The sequence below is a fragment of the Bos mutus genome, chromosome 4 (assembly GCF_027580195.1).
Source record: "Bos mutus isolate GX-2022 chromosome 4, NWIPB_WYAK_1.1, whole genome shotgun sequence".
NCBI lineage: Eukaryota > Metazoa > Chordata > Mammalia > Artiodactyla > Bovidae > Bos > Bos mutus.
The window spans coordinates 81,670,041-81,688,223 of NC_091620.1; the positions used below are offsets into that span (position 1 = coordinate 81,670,041).

The following is an 18,183-nucleotide window of genomic DNA, read 5'->3' on the forward strand; positions in this document are numbered from 1 at the left end:
AAGGAAAACCACTATACCATTCAGGTATGACCTCAATCAAATCCCTTATGATTATACAGTGGAAGGGGAAATAGATTTAAGGGACTAGATCTGATACACAGAGTGCCTGATGAACTATGGATGGAGGTTCGTGACATGGTACAGGAGACAGGGATCAAGACCATCCCCATAGAAAAGAAATGCAAAAAAGCAAAATAGCTGTCTGGGAAGGCCTTACAAATAGCTGTGAAAAGAAGAGAAGCAAAAAGCAAAGGAGAAAAGGAAAGATATTCCCATTTGAATGCAGAGTTCCAAAATAGCAAGAAGAGATAAGAAAGCCTTCCTCAGTTATCAGTGCAAAGAAATAGAGGAAAACAATAGAATGGGAAAGACTAGAGATCTCTTCAAGAAAATGACAGATACCAAGGGAACATTTCATGCAAAGATGGGCTCAATAAAGGACAGAAATGGTATGGACCTAACAGAAGCAGAAGATATTAAGAAGAGGTGGCAAGAATACATAGAAGAACTGAACAAAAAAAGATCTTCACGAGCCAGATAATCATGATGGTGTTATCACTCACCTAGAGCCGGACATCCTGGAACGTGAAGTCAAGTGGGCCTTAGAAAGCATCACTACGAACAAAGCTAGTGGAGGTGATGAAATTCCAGTTGAGCTATTTAAATTCCTGAAAGATGATGCTGTGAAAATGCTGCACTCAATATGCCAGCAAATTTGGAAAACTCAGCAGTGGCCACAGGACTTTAAAAGTTCAGTGTTCATTCCAATCCCAAAGAAAGGCAATGCAAAAGAATGCTCAAACTACTGCACAATTGTACTCATCTCACACGCTAGTAAAGTAATGCTCAAAATCCTCCAAGCCAGGCTTCAGCAATATATGAACCATGAACTTCCAGATGTTCAAGCTGGTTTTAGAAAAGGCAGAGAAACCAGAGATCAAGTTGCCAACATCCGCTGGATCATCAAAAAACCAAGAGAGTTCCAGAAAAACATCTATTTCTGCTTTATTGACTATGCCAAAGCCTTTGACTGTGTGTATCACAATAAACAGTGGACAATTCTGAAAGAGATGGGAATACCAGACCACCTGACCTGCCTCTTGAGAAACCTATATGCAGGTCAGGAAGCAGCAGTTAGAACTGGACATGGAACAACAGACTCGTTCCAAAAAGGGAAAGCAGAACATCAAGGCTGTATATTGTCACCCTGCTTATTTAACTTCTATGCAGAGTACATCATGAGAAACGCGGAGCTGGAAGAAGCACAAGCTTGCCGGGAGAAATATCAATAACCTCAGAAATGCAGATGACACCACCCTTATGGCAGAAAGTGAAGAGGAACTAAAAAGCCTCTTGATGAAAGTGAAGGAGGAGAGTGAAAATGTTGGCTTAATGTTCAACATTCAGAAAATGAATATCATGGCATCTGGTCCCATCACTTCATGGGAAATAGAAGGGGAAACAGTGGAAACAGTGTCAGACTTTATTTTTGGGGGCTCCAGAATCACTGCAGATGGTGATTGCAGCCATGAAATTAAAAGTCCCTTACTCCTTGGAAGGAAAGTTATAACCAACCTAGATAGCATATTTAAAAGCAGAGACATTACTTTGCCAACAAAATTCCATCTAGTCAAGGCTATGGTTTTTCCAGTGGTCATGTATGGATGTGAGAATTGGACTGTGAAGAAAGCTGAGTGCTGAAGAATTGATGCTTCTGAAGTGTGGTGTTGGAGAAGACTCTTGAGAGTCCCTTGGGCTGCAAGGAGATCCAGCCAGTCCATCCTAAAGGAGATCAGTCCTGGGTGTTCATTGGAAGGACTGATGTTGAAGCTGAAACTCCAGTACTGTGGCCACCTCATGCGAAGAGTTGACTCATTGGAAAAGACCCTGATGCTGGGGCGGGGGGGGGGGGCGGATTGGGGGCAGGAAGAGAAGGGAACAACAGAGGATGAGGTGGCTGGATGACAACACCAACATGATGGACATGAGTTTGGGTAAACTCCGGGAGTTGCTGGTGCACAGGGAGGCCCGGCATGCTGCTCTTCATGGGGTTGCAAAAAGTCGGACATGACTGAGCGTCTGAACTGAACTGAACTGAATAGATTTTTTACGTCTTTCCTTCAATACAGCACTTTTGAAATGTGTGAAGGGTCCATTTTTATCTAAGCTAATTAAGGTATGGTAACGGGAGAGACAGTGTTTTGTATGTGTGATTTCTCAAGGATATGAACAATGAGCAAGTTATCCCATCACTGTATTAAGTTTACTGATCCAGTAAATGATTCCGTTAGTTGTGGGTATCTACTTTCATGGCAGAACACCTGTTCTTACTAAGCTATACAGACCATCATACTAGTTGTGATATTTAGCAATTGGCTTAGTATATATAAAAGCTGGACATGCAGAAGGACACCTGAAACATCTCGTAATTTAAAAGCTCCAAGTGAAAAAAAGGCTTTGGTGCTAAAGATTAAACTTACAGGTAGAGCATGAGGAATACATATTTATTTTACATGAGGAACACTGAAGTCATGAGGAAAATGCTGTACACTGGACCTCGCGGAAAATGCGAGCTAAACAAACATGGCATTTGTGAACATATTTAAGTAATACAGATTTTTAAATTATTATTTCTATTCCTCTAAATTCATGAGAAAACTACTTTAGATAGAGAAATTAAGGTTGTTATAGTTAGGGTATTTTTGTATTACATACTATGAAAGGTACCATAAGCATTACTAGAGAGTAGCAAAAAAAAAAATATTCTTTATCTTCTATTAAATAAAAATTTTATGCTTAGCATCAAGGGACTTGTATTTATCTTTATTGGGTTCATATAAGAATGGTACCAGTTTTTGCTTGTCATGGCTGTGACAAGCAAAGAACAAATGAAAAAAACGGACCAAATTTGGCATGACAGGCATAAAGCATTTCAAATCATCACTGTTATTTAGAACTAAAAATTCTTGTCATTTCACCAAGTAGATGCCAAGGCTAAAGATGTGAAAATTGAGAATCTAATTTACCCTTTCCTTCACCTTATATAAACTGTTTAACCAATCATGTGATAAATGAGAAAATTTTAAATTACTGAAGTGTTAATTATAAGATGGATTTATAAGGCTAAAAAATAACACAAAAAGATATGACATTAAAAGTAAAAGCCTGTCTCTAGGTCACCAAGTCTTACTCTTCAGAATTGATCAGTGTCAACTTTTGCTTTGACGTTTGCTTGTAGCTGCCATTATAGTATCAAATAATAAGTTGTGGTTTATAAATTTAAGATGTATATTTTCTCCTTTAAAAGCTACATTTTTTCAAAAAACAATCTTATTTATTACCACCTATTTTAGAACTGTCTTTAGCAATGACAGGGCTTCCCTGATAGCTCAGTTGGTAAAGAATCTGCCAGCAAAGCAGGAGACACTGGTTCGATTCCTGGGTTGGGAATATCCCCTGGAGAAGGGGAAGGCTACCCACTCCAGTATTCTGGCCTGGAGAATTCCATGGACTGTATAGTGCTTGGGGTTGCAAAGAGTCAGACACAGCTAAGTGACTTTCACTTCACTAAGCAAAGTCAAAAAATATATAACTGATATATTAATTAAATATTTTAACACACAGTTAAATAATGCATTTTACTTTGATTTGAATACCATCTAATATCATCTCACATTCCACTACTATTATACAATTACATTTTCGAAAAAATGATAAGGTCTAGTTTTCTTCATTCCTGGGGTCAGCTACTCCATCCCACTCCCTTCATTTTCCATTTTAATAGAAGAACTCCAGGGACTGTGATATATGCATATGTGCACCTGTGTACACGTGTGTGGTGTCTGACTCTTGAGATCCCACTGACTGGAGCCCGCCAGGCTCCTCTGTCTATGGGATTCTCCAGGCAAGAACACTGGAGTGAATTGCCATTTCCTTCTCCAGGGTATCTTCCCGACCCAGGAATCGAACCCGGGTCTCCTGTATTGGAGACAGATGATTTACCAACTGAGCTATGAGGGAAGTATGCATATACTTATATGGACTGCTAATGATTTTTATGGACTCTTAAATATGAAAAAATTCTTAAGCTGCTCGCATACCCCCTCTCGATTGCTTACTTAGAGAATTCATCATATCACAATCTCTAGAAATGTAAAGAAATTGTTCCCTCTCTGCTGTCTTCTGTGTTGATAATGACTATTATACTGATGCCTGATTTTTCATCTTTTTGCAGATGATATTTTTTTTCTCTGTAGAAGTCTTTCAAATGTTTTCCTTATCCTTGGAAATCACATCATTTCACCAGGATATATTTATCAGGCATTTTGTTAATCATGCTTGACTACTGGTGGATCAAAATCTGAAGACTTCCTTTTTCTAGAGCCTTGATTCTTTCTTTCTGAAACTCTTAGATATAATTTCTTAGAAATAATAAGCTGGAACTCTTAGAAATAATAAGCTCTTAGATATAATTTCCATAATTTTTAAATATTTCTCTTAGAGCCCCAGAGCTCTCAGAGTCCCAAGGGAACCTCAGAATTTCAGATAACCACCTCCTCAAAATGTCTACAATTTCATGGGAAGGTGCTTAGAAAGAGCTCTCTGTACTGGAGATAAAATGCTTACTCTCAGCCTCCACAACCCACAGGGAAGAGTAAAGAGGGGGATCTCAGAACTCTAAACATTTCTGGGTACATTCCCACCCTTTCCTTATTTAGCCCCTTTCAAACCCTCAGCCTCAGTTAGAACTATACACATAAATTAGACCTTTAGTTACCATTAAAAATTCCAGATTCCTGAGTCATCCATCAACTCCCACATGCTAATCCCCGAATGACAGGGAATGAAGGGACCTTACCAATATATCATCAATCCCTTCCCTTGGTTTGTGCTATAACCTTCTGCTACTTCATTTTTCTCCGTAACACTTATTACCATCCATCCCTCTATTCGTTCTATTTGCCACTCTGACCAATATACACTTTTTGGCTATTTTGTTCACTCTTACATCTAGGACAGTCCAGAAAGTGCCTGAAACATAGTAGGTCCTCAATTAAGCAGCTAGATAATTTGATGGGAAAATTCTGGGTCTCTCTTTTCCAAAACATCAACTGGGTCCATTTTTATCTTCAAGTCAGCACAGTGAAATTGGAGTATGCTAATTATTGATGGAATATGAATCATACAAATTTTACAAGTTCTTTTTATTTTCTGAGTAGATGCTCTCCCTTGAGGTCAGGTGTTTTGTTTTTCAGTAGTTCCTCTATATCCTTCATGTGGTGGTATTGCTAAAATGTCAAGCGAGTCTCTCCAAACCACTCATTTACAATGAACGTCTCCATCATTCAAAATGGGTAATCAGCAGAGTTTTTTTCTGTATTTATTTCTGTTCTGCTTCTCCATTGAATATGAGAAAATAGGATGGCAGAGGGTCAGTGTCCAAATTAAGGACAGCTTTACTAGGAGAGTAATAGATTTCGTGCATTTGACTCCTGGTTGAGAAATGTTTTATTTGTTTTCTCCTTTATATCACTCTGTGGTAGGAGAGGAGTGCTACCTCTTTTCATTTCCTTTTGAAAATCAAAGTTAAAATGAAATGTTTTAACACTCTAGATCAAATGGCTCCTGATTGCTATCACAGAATCCAACAATTTATAATATTGTATCTGTAGAAAATAATTTGAGGGTAAACTTTCAAAATCAACTCTGTTTAAAATATCAGATTATCCATGGCAGATAATATTACAACTTCAAAAGAACTTCATATATTGAAAAATACCTTCTCATACAAATGTTCAGTTAATCCTAACAATTCACTGTGTTCAGCAGAGAACATATTGTTTCTATTGTTCATCTGGTGTTACTGATAGACAAAGTGTAAATGATTTGCCCACACTCATCTCATTAATAATGGGGATGTTTTCTTTTTTTAAGCCACTGAGATCTTCTACCTGCCCCCACATTCCAAGCTTCTGTCAAATATGTCCAAGTTATCATTCTTCACATTCCCATGTCAAATACTTGTATTTCCATGAAGAAAGTTATGATACTGTTACAGATAGTCGTGGATACTTCATTTGATATCATAGCCCTTTCTTTCTTCTTACCATGAGTAAATGGATTTGGAATCAGAAGATTTAGTTTGGGTCCTAGTTATTTACTATCAGGTTGATCCTAACAAGTAAAGCAACCATAATAACCACTTGAAAACCAATTTTTTCTATAATTAAGAAAATATAACAGAGAAAACAGACTATATAACCACAGAATTACTTGGAAATTTAATTTTGATAAAATAAATAGGAAAGAACTATGTGAACTGTAAAGCCCTACAGTAAGTTTTCTTATATATTTGTTTTTCCCCTTTCTTATCTACAAATTTTATTTCCTCTATTTTCTGATTGAAGGAAAACACCATATCTAATGAATACTTGATTCTATCAAAGTACATGTCAGTGTTTCACAACTAGGCATTTGACATACATTTGTAAAATTAATGAAGGATTTGAAATATGACTACATTAATTAAGGTAAGTTTCAAAAAGCAGAATGTTCACTGCTACTGATGTGGAATGCCAAAATCTGAATTCAACTTCTCTCCAATCTCATTGCTCATTTCCTCCCCATCACTTCAGCCAACCTAGAGCTATGCCAATTTTCTAAATACACTTTGCATTATTCTGGCTCTAGGTCTTAGACCAAATCATTACTCCCTTTCACATCCTCTACCTGTTGAAGTAATATCCATTGTTACATACCTAGCACAAATGCCATTTTCTACACAAATCTCTCCTTAATCTCACCCACTGGAATGGGCGACTTCCTACCCTAATGACACTTCCTGCCCTATAGGCCATAATGTTTGCTCATGTGTTTCACAGCTTTTATTTGACCACATGTTATATTTCCTTGTACATGTATTATCTAAGCTAGTATACCTGAATCATGTAGAGATCAATATTATGTTTTACTTATCTTTATATCCTACCACACATATAGTAAAATACCTTCCACTTGGTAGGTACTCAAATAATATATTTAGCTTGAAGGTCCAAGTACATGTTTCTGTCTTACAAACTGTCACAAAGTCATGACTAACATTTTATAAAATGACCATCTACTGTTTGAAGTCACTATTACTACACATTCCTAAGAAGATGGTATACTATGGGCAGAAACACATCTTCATCAAAATGTATAAATACACACACACACATATACAATGGAATACTACTCAGCTAGAAGAAAGAATGAAATTTTGCCATTTGCAACCATCTGGATGGACTTGGAGAACATTAAGTGAAATAAGTCTGATAGAGAAAGATGAATACTGTATGATATCACTTATATACAGAATCTAAGAAATACAACTAGTGACTATAACAAAAAAGAAGCAGACACACAGATATAGAGAACAAACCAGTGGTTGCTAGTGGGCAGAAGAAAAGGGGGAGAGGAAGCTTGGGGGTAAAGGATTAAGAAGTATAAAACTATTATACATGAAGTCAGCCATATGAATATATTGTACACCATGGAGAATACAGCAAACACTTTATAATTATAAATGGAATATAACCTTTAAACTTGTAAAATGATATGCTGTACACCTGTAACAATTTTATACATCAACTATACTTTAATAAAATTTTTTAAAAAACAAGAAAAGAATGCAGGAAAGTTTAAGATATGAAAAAAAGCTACAAATATATAAACAAACTATTTATAATCTGATCTCCTCCACAACATAAATGTTCTTGTTAATTCCAATTTTACCATTAAAGAATCCCTTACCTAAAATGGTAGAGTACTCAATATGACTTCTGGTAAAAAGAATACTTTGGCAAAAAATCACAGGTTGACATACTTTAAATGGACATCATTATCATCTTTCATCACAGTAAGTATCCAAATGAACTTAACAGTTACCAATAATCATCACTGTTGTTTTTACCAGAAAAGGGATTTCAGTTAGAATGACAGTACGTGAGTCTCCACTCTTGGAGATATTTAAATCACACAATCCTTCAATGACTGCTGCCTCCATTCCTTCTTGGGCTGTTCACAGACACCATGCACACACAGCCCACTAACAGCTGTTCTCCAGATGGACTAAATGGTTTCTGTGCTTTCTTATCGGGGAGGGACTACTGCATTTCTTTTAAAAACATCTTCCTTTGGATCCTAACCCCTCTTATTCTCACTTAGTTTGTATTATTATATCATCTTCACTGTATTATTTCTTAACTCCAGAGAGTTTCTAAGTTCTGCAGTTTTATGTTTTGTGTCCCTTCCCTGAAAATTCCCCCAAATCTCTACCTATTAAAATGCTACTTTATCCAAGGTCTTTAAATGCTAAGTTAACATTAACTAGCTTGCTGAGAATAACTTTTCTAACCTGAATCAGATTGAACAATCTTAAACTCATTTGTGTCACAACTGGCCCGTTCATGACTCAGTCTGCCAGGAATGTTTACCCAATGACCTAGAATTACAAACTGTGATCTTTCTATGTAAACAATCAGTGTTGAACCTGCTCTAATGACTTCATTTTATGATGTGATTTATACTTTTATGAATGATTCTAACTAAAGAGGAAAGCATCCTCTCATAGATTATGGCAAAAATCACTGGCAGGGGATGTGTAGTTTGAAAAAATGTATTGTTTTATATTAAAATTGTATTTAGAATCTAAAAACCTTGTCTGCTTTTTCCCCAAGCATAAACAGGATCCCATATAAAAATATCATATCAAGAGTATTACATGGTAGGTAGGTAGGAGCATGAATTTAAAAGTTAATGTAGTATATTAATGTAATATAATAATAGTGTGGACTTTACACCCAGAATGCAATGAGTAAATGCTCTGCATTTTTCAATCAATTCATACTTCCTTTATGTGTCAAATTTATCAGAAATTATAGTAATGTTTTAGAGAAATATTATTACTGAAGGAAACGTTGAAAAAATTCTAATTTACATTTGGCAGAGAAGAAAAAGAGGAACGTAGGAAAGGAGGAGGAAAAGAAGAAAAGAACCATAGAAAAAGAATGCCATCCTATCATATCAGTGACAAACTAACCACTGTTTGTGGAAGACGGTGACACGTTTTAAGAGCATGAACATTATGAAAAAACTGAACTTACCTCAGTTAAATGAGGATTGGGATTAAAACCACAGAGGCTACAAACAGTGGTCTGACACTCAGTGCACGTGTTAAAATTGGCCTTTTCTGGAACATGCAACAGAAGTTCAGTGGTATTGCAAAGAGGGCAGATGGTTTTAGGGAGGCCGTGTACTAGAGTCTGTGCTGCAGATGGAAACGTTGGTGGCTGCAGAGGTTTCCCAGCTCCTGTTTGGCTTACTGGTTTTGTAGATTGCTGAGCTGAGGGCTTTGCAGGTCCTGGCTGTTGAGGAGGGGGCTTCGTTGGGCCTGGCAGTTGAGGAGGGGGCTTCGCTGGACCAGGCTGTTGAGGAGGGGGCTTCGTTGGGCCTGGCTGTTGAGGAGGGGGCTTTGCTGAACCTGGAGGTTGAGGAAGGGGTTTCGTTGGGCCTGGCTGTTGAGGAGGGGGCTTCGCTGGACCAGGCTGTTGAGGAGGGGGCTTCGCTGGACCAGGCTGTTGAGGAGGGGGCTTCGCTGGGCCAGGCTGTTGAGGAGGGGGTTTCGCTGGGCCAGGCTGTTGAGGAGGGGGCTTCGCTGGACCAGGCTGTTGAGGAGGGGGCTTCGCTGGACCAGGCTGTTGAGGAGAGGGCTTCGCTGGGCCCAGCTGTTGAGGAGGGGGCTTCGCTGGACCAGGCTGTTGAGGAGGGGGCTTCACTGGGCCCGGCTGTTGAGGAGGGGGTTTCGTTGGGCCAGGCTGTTGAGGTGGCGTCTTGCCTAAGCCGGACAACTGGGCCTGAGGCTTTGTTGTCCCAACCTGCTGAGCTGGAGCCTTTGCTGGCCCAGGCGGCTGAGCTGGAGACTGTGGCCCGGGTTGGTGAACCAGGGATTTTGCTGCCCCTGGAGCTTGGGCCAGGGGCTTTGCTGTCCCCAGTTGTTGAGCTAGGGGCTTTGCAGGCCCAGGCTGTGGTATGGTACGTTTTTCAGGTCCAGGCTGCTGGGCTGGAGATTTTCCAGGACTTCCTTGCTGAATAGGTGGCTTGGAGGGGCTCTGCAGTGAGGGTTTAGCTGACTCACCCCTTCCTGGGTCTGTCTGTTTAGTCTGAGGCCTAGATACATCTCTCTGAAGTGGCAATTTTGCCTGGTCTGTCTGAGGAGCCTGGGGGAAGCCCTGAGCTGGCTTTCCTGTTTCTGGAGGTTGTGATTTACTTTTTTCTGGTGGCTGAGAGGATCCGGATTTTGGAGAACCTTCCTGCTGAAGCGGAGCCCTCACAGGTCCTGGCTGCTTAGGAACTGTCTTGGGAGACTGTTGTTGTGATGGAGGCTTTGTGACTCCCTCGGGTTTTCCTTGTTCCTTCTGAGCTATTTTTTGTTTCTTGGAGGCTTCCTCCTGGGAGGCATCAGGGTCTGATATCAAATCAAAAGGATTGAATTTATTTACAACGGAGGAGACAGCACTTAAAGGGTTAACCTCTGAGAGGAAGCCAGGCATCACACTAGACTTGTGCTCATCCTTAAAATCAGTTCTGGATTTCGATTCTTTCAAGCTAATAGTGGAAGGACTTCTTCCAGGCAATTTCTGCTCTGACCTCAGAGTGTCTGTAGTTCTACTCTTACTGAGACCAGGCTGAATTGGACGCCCAGGGTCTGGTGGTTTTCCTGGTTGCTTTGGAGGTTGACTACTATCCAACTCTTGTTTCCTAGAAGAATGAAACAAACAGAAGTAAAAATAATGGAAATTATACAACTCAAAATTACATGAAAAAGCTGTTACTTTCTTACATCTTCAAAATTTTGATCATATAACTAAAATCCATTTTTACATCATCCTGTAAGTAACATAAGATTTTTAATGTCTGTTATTTTCTTTACATGGGTTCAGATTTTCAACATGGAGGTGAAGAGAAGGGGGAAAGATCCAATACTTGCTACTATAAGTGATGAACTACTAAAATATCTAGTTAGAAACTACTTATAACAAAAAACAATTCACATTTACACTTAATAGTTAAGAATAGAATCTGGCCATACTTAAAGTCTGTTCAAATATATTAACTCACAAAACAATGCAAAGACATATTCCAGTACATTCACACATTCATGTTCACAGGACATATCCTTTTTAAGCAAAGGTTATGGTCAAAAAATGTTAGTCTCCCAAACACTAGCATACCAAGAAGTGAAAATATTAATTTTAAAAACAACTGTTTTCTAATATTAGAATTTACATTAGCTACATAAGACACAATGTGACCTCAAATGATCTGGTAAAGGAGGTTTTTAGGTGTTTCTGGAAACTTGATCATCTACTCAATTTTACCCTATTTTGTCAAAAATGTAATATCCATCAAATATTATCATACTAAATTTGGAGAATAAGAATTGCTACTTTAATTATAAAAATTTGAGAAACCTTTCTTTCTTGTGAAAAAATAGTGTTATATCACTCAATTATTTTTCCAATTGCATTCTTAATCTGAGGTCCCTTAATGTAACAATAAGATGTTTAAAGCATCCTGAGATACAGCTTGATATACAAAGAGCAACAAGATGGTTGTCATCCCACTTTTGAAAAGTACTGTTACTTTACTCAGAGGAAGAAAAGAAATAAAGATCTCTTACTTAATGTCTTCTATAACATTTACTATTACCACTATTAGCTATTATTATTGACAATGACTTAAAAACTAAAAAGTAATTTGCAAAAATTCTTTTAACTCATAGACAAATATACAAGATGTTTTTTTTAAAAAAAATTGGAAACATCAATTCTAAATGATGGTTAAATAATTAAAATACTTGTTTCTCATATATACTTTTATCAAGTATATTAGTCTCCAAATAAGCTATTTACTGATAAAGTTTCAAGTAATAAGAACAAGCTGCATCAGAATTATGGGATAAATCAAACTGTATTTTGATATATGTAAATTTCTAACTTTCAAAAAGATTTCTTTTTAATTAAAAGAAAAGGAGATTAAACAGTGATTCAGTAGCACTTAAAATATCAGATGATCACAACATTGTATAGGTTTTAACTTGTTTTGTCAAAAATTTACCTGCCAATAGACCAGACTATAACTTTTTCTTTTCAGGTCATCTGGTACTTAATATGAATTACATTTTTTAATTTCACCCAATGGCACAGAAATCTGAGGATAGATCAAGATGTAAGACATACAACTGAGATCTGCCTCCTGTTAGCTACAACCAGGATGCAGAGAATAACATTCATTTGGTAGTGATTTATATGAACATCGTTGACTGATCATGACTTGACTTCAAGAACAAAGGATTTGACACCAAGTAGTCTGTAGCAACTAACCATGTCCCTCCCTCACCTTTCTTATAAAAGGGCTTTGTGGAAAGTTTTTAGTAACTTTGGGGTCCTTAAGGCATGAGCCACCCATCTCTTTGCATGACCCTGTAATAAAAATTTCTCTGTTCAAAAAAAAAAAAAAAACATGTAAGGCACAGTAGGAAGCAACACAGACATATTACTTCTAGATAGCAATGAGTCAGAAGAAAATAAACTATAAACGGCAATGTATGCCACAAAGTTATTTTCTAGTAAAAGATTAATAAACAGAAGGCTTAGTTCTGGAAATTTCCTCCAGGTAAAAAAAGTTATAAAAACTTGTCTCTGAAGCCTGTACTTAAAAAAGGAACTAAAATTATCCATTTGCTCCATTCCATACAAAGACAGAGTGTTAACTGCTCAGTCATGTCCAACTCTTTGTGACCCCATGGACTGTAGCCTGCCAGGCTCCTCTGTCCATGGAATTCTCCAGACAAGAATAGTGGAGTGGGTTTGGCTGAAGAGCCACGGTAAACAATCCAAAATCGATTATATTTTAAAAGTTCCACTGTTTATGTTTTCACATTATTCTAGCAATGTTACTTTTTCAATTAATAAAGTTTACCACTCCCTTGTGGGGCACAAACTTAAGAGATTATCCTATAAAGAATTATTTAGGCATTTTATTGAAGAAATCCATAGGTAAACAGAGTACTTAAAAATCTATTCTTAACTATACTATGCAGAGTGGGTTGCCATTTCCTACTCCAGGGGATCTTCCCAACCCAGGGATCAAACCCAGGTTTCCCGAATTATAGGCAGACGTTTTACCATCTGAGCCACCAGGGAAGCCCTGAAAATACTATTAAACATAATCATTTTTTCTGTGATATTGCTTCACTTAATTCATTTATATAAAACAAAATATAAATGTTGTTGAGTACCAAATATCTGTGATAACAATAAACACCAAAAGTTAAAGCAAGCTGCCTGCATTAAAAGTTATAACTGCATGTGTGTCTTATAAATATTAAGTAGTATTATGTTATAGAAGCCCCCTGTAAGAGAATATCTATACAGGTAGGCAAACTAAATTTAGTTTTAGTTGCTATAATAATATAAATAAATATAAAATATGGATGTCTGGAAGTGAGAAACAGATAATCATTAAGAGAAAATATAGGCTTAATACTGAACAACAACAAAAAAAAGATGCCTTAGCTAACTATGGTCTTTTGATGATTTTTTGTTGGGTATAATAGTTGTGTTAAAAACAAGAATGATTAAAATGTAATCTGTTTCTTATGTACTAGATCATGAGCTCCAAGGGAGAGAAAGTGTTTTACTCATCTTTGCATCACTAGAACCAAAGCTCGTAACTAGTCGATGAGTATTAATGTTTGATGAATCAATGAATGAATAATAGCAAAAGAACAAATGAATGAACATATCAGGTTTTTGTTTCCCTGTTGATTACTGTTTATTGAATCCTTTTCACTTTAACTTTTTCTACTGGTCTTCTGAGATATAAATGGAAATATTTCGTTTTCATTTTAGTTTGCTGCTCTAGGAAGACAAACAGTTGTGGAGGTGTCTACCCAGTAGCGGAGGCCTCAAGGAATGCTAAAGAAAATAATCAATTCAGTCAGAATTGACACTATTCCACTAATCAGAAGTATTTTTCAGGAAAGTTCCTCTATATGTTACATCTGTAGGTATAAATAGAATGAGGATAAGAAGTCATAAAACTGCATTTCCCTGGATCAACAATGAATAAAAAATCCAGGACTATTTCATTTGTAAGCTCTAACTTCTAGCTTTTAACTTTTCAAGTTTTATACAACCTCTCTTTTTCATTTCACTATTGGCATCCTCATATTCAAATTTTTCTTTCACATATTAACAGAAAAAAATGTTTCAGCTACAAATGAGAAAAAAAATGCGTTAGAGAGTCAGACTATAAAAGCAGTTGGAATACTAAAAGATTTTTAAATATAACACAAAAAGCAATGACACTTGACAGTGTTGAGTCATAAAATTTTATAATAATGGCAATATAAGCAACTTTAGAAATCTCTATTCATTTTTACATTGTAGAGGATAGTAGGATTTAAGAGGCAAAGATATTAATTCAAGGTTATAAAACTAGTTAGTCATAGAAATCTGGAGTCCTAAGTCCTGGTGGGGAGGATGGGGGACAGGATTTCCAGTACGCTGCACTGACTTCTTTTACATACAAAGAATATAGATATAGATATATCAAAATAACTCATAACAATGAATAGTTTAACCAACAACCTGTCTGCAGCCATCACTGCCAGTGCCATTCACTGCTGATAGCAATATACTACTTTTTATATGTATAAGGTTACTTCAAATTAAAATCCAAGCAGAAATGGTCCTGTCAATGTTTAATTGATCCTTACAATGGCTCTACAAGATAGATAAGTATTATTGTCTTATTTAGAGGCAAGGAAACATAGGCATATATGACTGTGAATCATATATAATTTGCTATGAGTCAGTTAAAAACAATCAGATAAGGTCTTTGGGCTGTGAACCCTTATTTCTTTAAAAAAAAAAGTAAAACCCCACCATGTCTAATTCACATCATGTAACCTTCTAAACTGTGAAATGATTTGGATATAATTTCTTATATATACTTGAATTAATATGTTTCTAAAAATCTAAATCATAAGCCAAGTATTTATTTGGTTATCACACGTGGGAATAACTCTCCAAACTTATAGATTTTTATAGAAATCTTTCAGTAAAATGTAAACAGTTTGCCAAAATCATGCACATATTGTTTATATATTTGAATGAAGCTTTTGTCAATAACTGTTTAGACTCAGAAAATCTATTGCTAAGAATTCTACAGTAACAAAACTATCAGTAGAGAGCTTTAAAATTATGTTACTGATACAAATAATGCATAAAACACTATACTTTCATAGGCTGAAGTATTATTTTTTAGCCACCCTCTAAATAGAAGTAAGGAATTTAGAAATCAAAGTTCTCACTTTTCCTGGTATCTGTAACCAGCATGCTAAACCTGTTGCTTGTAGCTCTTAGGAAAAATTGCAGCAGAGCTGGCATACATTTTTTAAAAGGTTAATAAAAGTACTGTACCTCATTATTAACCTAAAAAAAACCTACTATATGAACATTCAAATTTTTTTCTAAGTCAGGTTTTAATTAGTAGAAAAAAACAGTACATATCATAAACTGTATTCTTAAGGGAATGTATTAGAAAGACTTAATGCCAAAGGAATAGCCCAGTATATCACTAATTTTAAAAACACAGAAAAAAATTTCAATATGAAAAAGCCAGTTTTTACCAGTAGTGTTGGGTTTCCCTTCAAGAAAATGGGTTTTTAGCTGATACAATTTATGCATTTAAGATTTTATGTGAAAAATGTTGTCATCATCCATAAAACATTTTACAGTTATCCTGTATTAGTTACTTGACAAAATTATATGCATATACTTATAGCTCCTAAGTTAAAGTGCATTTATTTTATGAAGTAGGGGATAAAAGCCTACACCTACATCAAGATTTTTCATATTTCCAGTATCTTTAATGAAAATTGTTAGGTTGCCATAAAGCAGGAGTGGTTTCAGGACCATGGTCAGAGAACTGTTCTGTAGGGAAGGGTGGGAAGTTAAAGGGTTTGTTTACAGAATAAAGGCAGGGCAGGCACAGTGATTACACCCTCTAAGTACTCTAATTAGAAAACAACCAGTTCACTGGGATGTAGGAAAATAGCGAGCTAGAGGGGGAAATGCATACATTAATATTACAAATCAGCTCTTAATTTCCTATGCAAGATGTTATTTGCTCTGTATTTAAAAGTATGTACTGGAAACTAATTTTAAGATAACACAAATTCACACATTCTTCCATAAACTGTAAGATCCTTTTCCACATAAAACAGCAGTGGTTTAGAAAATAGTATATGCTAATTCATAAATACATGTACAGCACCTGCACTGCTGTGACCAAATCATCTGTTTAACGCCACAACATAATTTAGGGTTTCTCATTGAATATAAAAGGTGTATTCATTCTATGCCTTCTACCTAAACAGCTCCTGTTCTCCTCTGGGGGTGGGGTGTGAAGGAAAGACAAATCACCTCTAAGGGAATTAAAGGTATCGTTACAGAAATATTTAGATATTATTCAAAGAGAAAAAGACCCCAAAATGACTGAGGAGGTTTAAACAGAGGTAAACACCCAGCTCTATCCATTTCCTAACACGTCCGTTCTGTATTAATGGAACACTTCCAGATTAGTAAAACACTGGAGGGCGTCTCTCCACGCCACCCTAGAGGGAAAAGGTTCCAAAAGGCCAGAAATCACAACCTAAAATCACAGTTCCAAGAATGCAACCCTTGACTATCCCACTAGAAACTCTGTAATGCATCATTTTTATTCTACCCAACAGAATGCTTATGGTCTCTGTTTATAGCCACCCCATTAGGAAGAATAAAATGAACGGAAGCGACATATATGTACTGCTGTGATGGCACATATGGGCAGGCACATATGTGCACGAGAAGCTGTACATATATGCCCGAACATATACATCATGCTGTGCGTGCCTGTGCATGGAAGGCGGCTCCGCAGCGGCCGGGGTAACGCTTCCTTTGGGCAGCCCCTGCGCCCTTGACATGACAGCAGCGATCTGTCTCCTCTCCTCTTCGCTCAGTTGGCTCAGATCCGCTTCCATGCCGGCCGGGATCACGGTGTGCAAGGGGCTCCCCGCCCCGCCAGCCCCTCCTCCGGCTGCTGCCGCTGCCGCCGCCGCCAGTCCTTCGGGGAGCCCTTCCCCTTCCAAGCTCGCCTCGTTGCCCATGGCTTAAGGAAACCCGGAGCCGCCGCGCTCCCTCCTTGCGCTGCGTCCCCGCCGGGAAACCCGCCGCCGGAGGAGCAACCAGAGCAGGGGTCTGGCTCAGGGCGTGCAGGCGGAGTCCCTGGGCTCGGGAACTCCGGCACCGCTGCCCTGAACGCCAGGCGGAGATTAGTCCCGCTTGCAGGTGATGCCCGAGGCCAGTGCCTCCTCCATGTTGGACAACGCCAGGCAACCTTTGCAGAAGGCAACTCCCGACGCCGCCTCAGCGCCCCAAGCCGGGCAGAAGCAGATCTGAGTGGTGCCAGCTAGGCGCCGTCGGCCCCTCCCACCGCGCCCCGCCTCCTCGTCCGCGCCCTCACAGTGCGCATGCCCCTTTCAGAACAGGTGATGCTCACACCCGCGCCCATCCCGCTCTGCGTAGCTCCTTCTCCTTCCTCATTCTCAGCACCGATTTAAAGGAGCCAAGCTAGAGGACAGATTAAAAACCGGGATGAAACAGCAGGCGTTTCTTTCAGGCATATTTCAGGATGCCTCAACCTGAGTTTTAGCAGACTACATTCTAGGGAACCGGGAAGGGTTTGGAGGGGAGGTGTCCGTTTCTAATCCATCTTTGACTCATGGGATTTGTAGTTTGTTTTTAAGCAAGCTTTTAAAAGACCCTAGAAATGTTTTCAGGTAGCTAGAGATTAACTAGAGAAATGTTTTCAGGTAGCTGGAGATTAACTAGAGAAACCTCTGATACCTTTGGGGCAAATTTCCCCAATGGAGCTAAAACTGGCCCTTTATTTAGAACTTTCCCAGAACAATTATTTTAGAATTTTAGATACAGTATTGGTAAGAAGGTAATGTTTTTGAATACTGTGTTGTTTCCTAAAGGGAATACGCAGAAGTAAAGATTTGGGAAAACTGTGGTTAGGATACTGTAGTTAAGA

At 37.9% G+C, this 18,183-nt stretch overlaps 1 protein-coding gene across 1 annotated transcript in view; it reads right to left on the minus strand.

Moving 5' to 3' along the window:
* LOC138987573 (protein piccolo-like) overlaps positions 1 to 17,254 on the minus strand; it is a 29,133-nt gene extending 11,879 nt beyond the window's left edge. Inside the window, exons 1-4 of the mRNA XM_070368856.1 lie at positions 16,985 to 17,254; positions 15,948 to 16,040; positions 10,880 to 10,926; positions 9,144 to 10,797 (exon numbers count right to left, since the gene is read on the minus strand). Coding sequence (XP_070224957.1) covers positions 9,144 to 10,797; positions 10,880 to 10,926; positions 15,948 to 16,040; positions 16,985 to 17,254 — 2,064 coding nt within the window. The remainder of the gene's footprint in view (positions 1 to 9,143; positions 10,798 to 10,879; positions 10,927 to 15,947; positions 16,041 to 16,984) is intronic.
* Between the last annotated feature and the right edge of the window lie 929 nt (positions 17,255 to 18,183).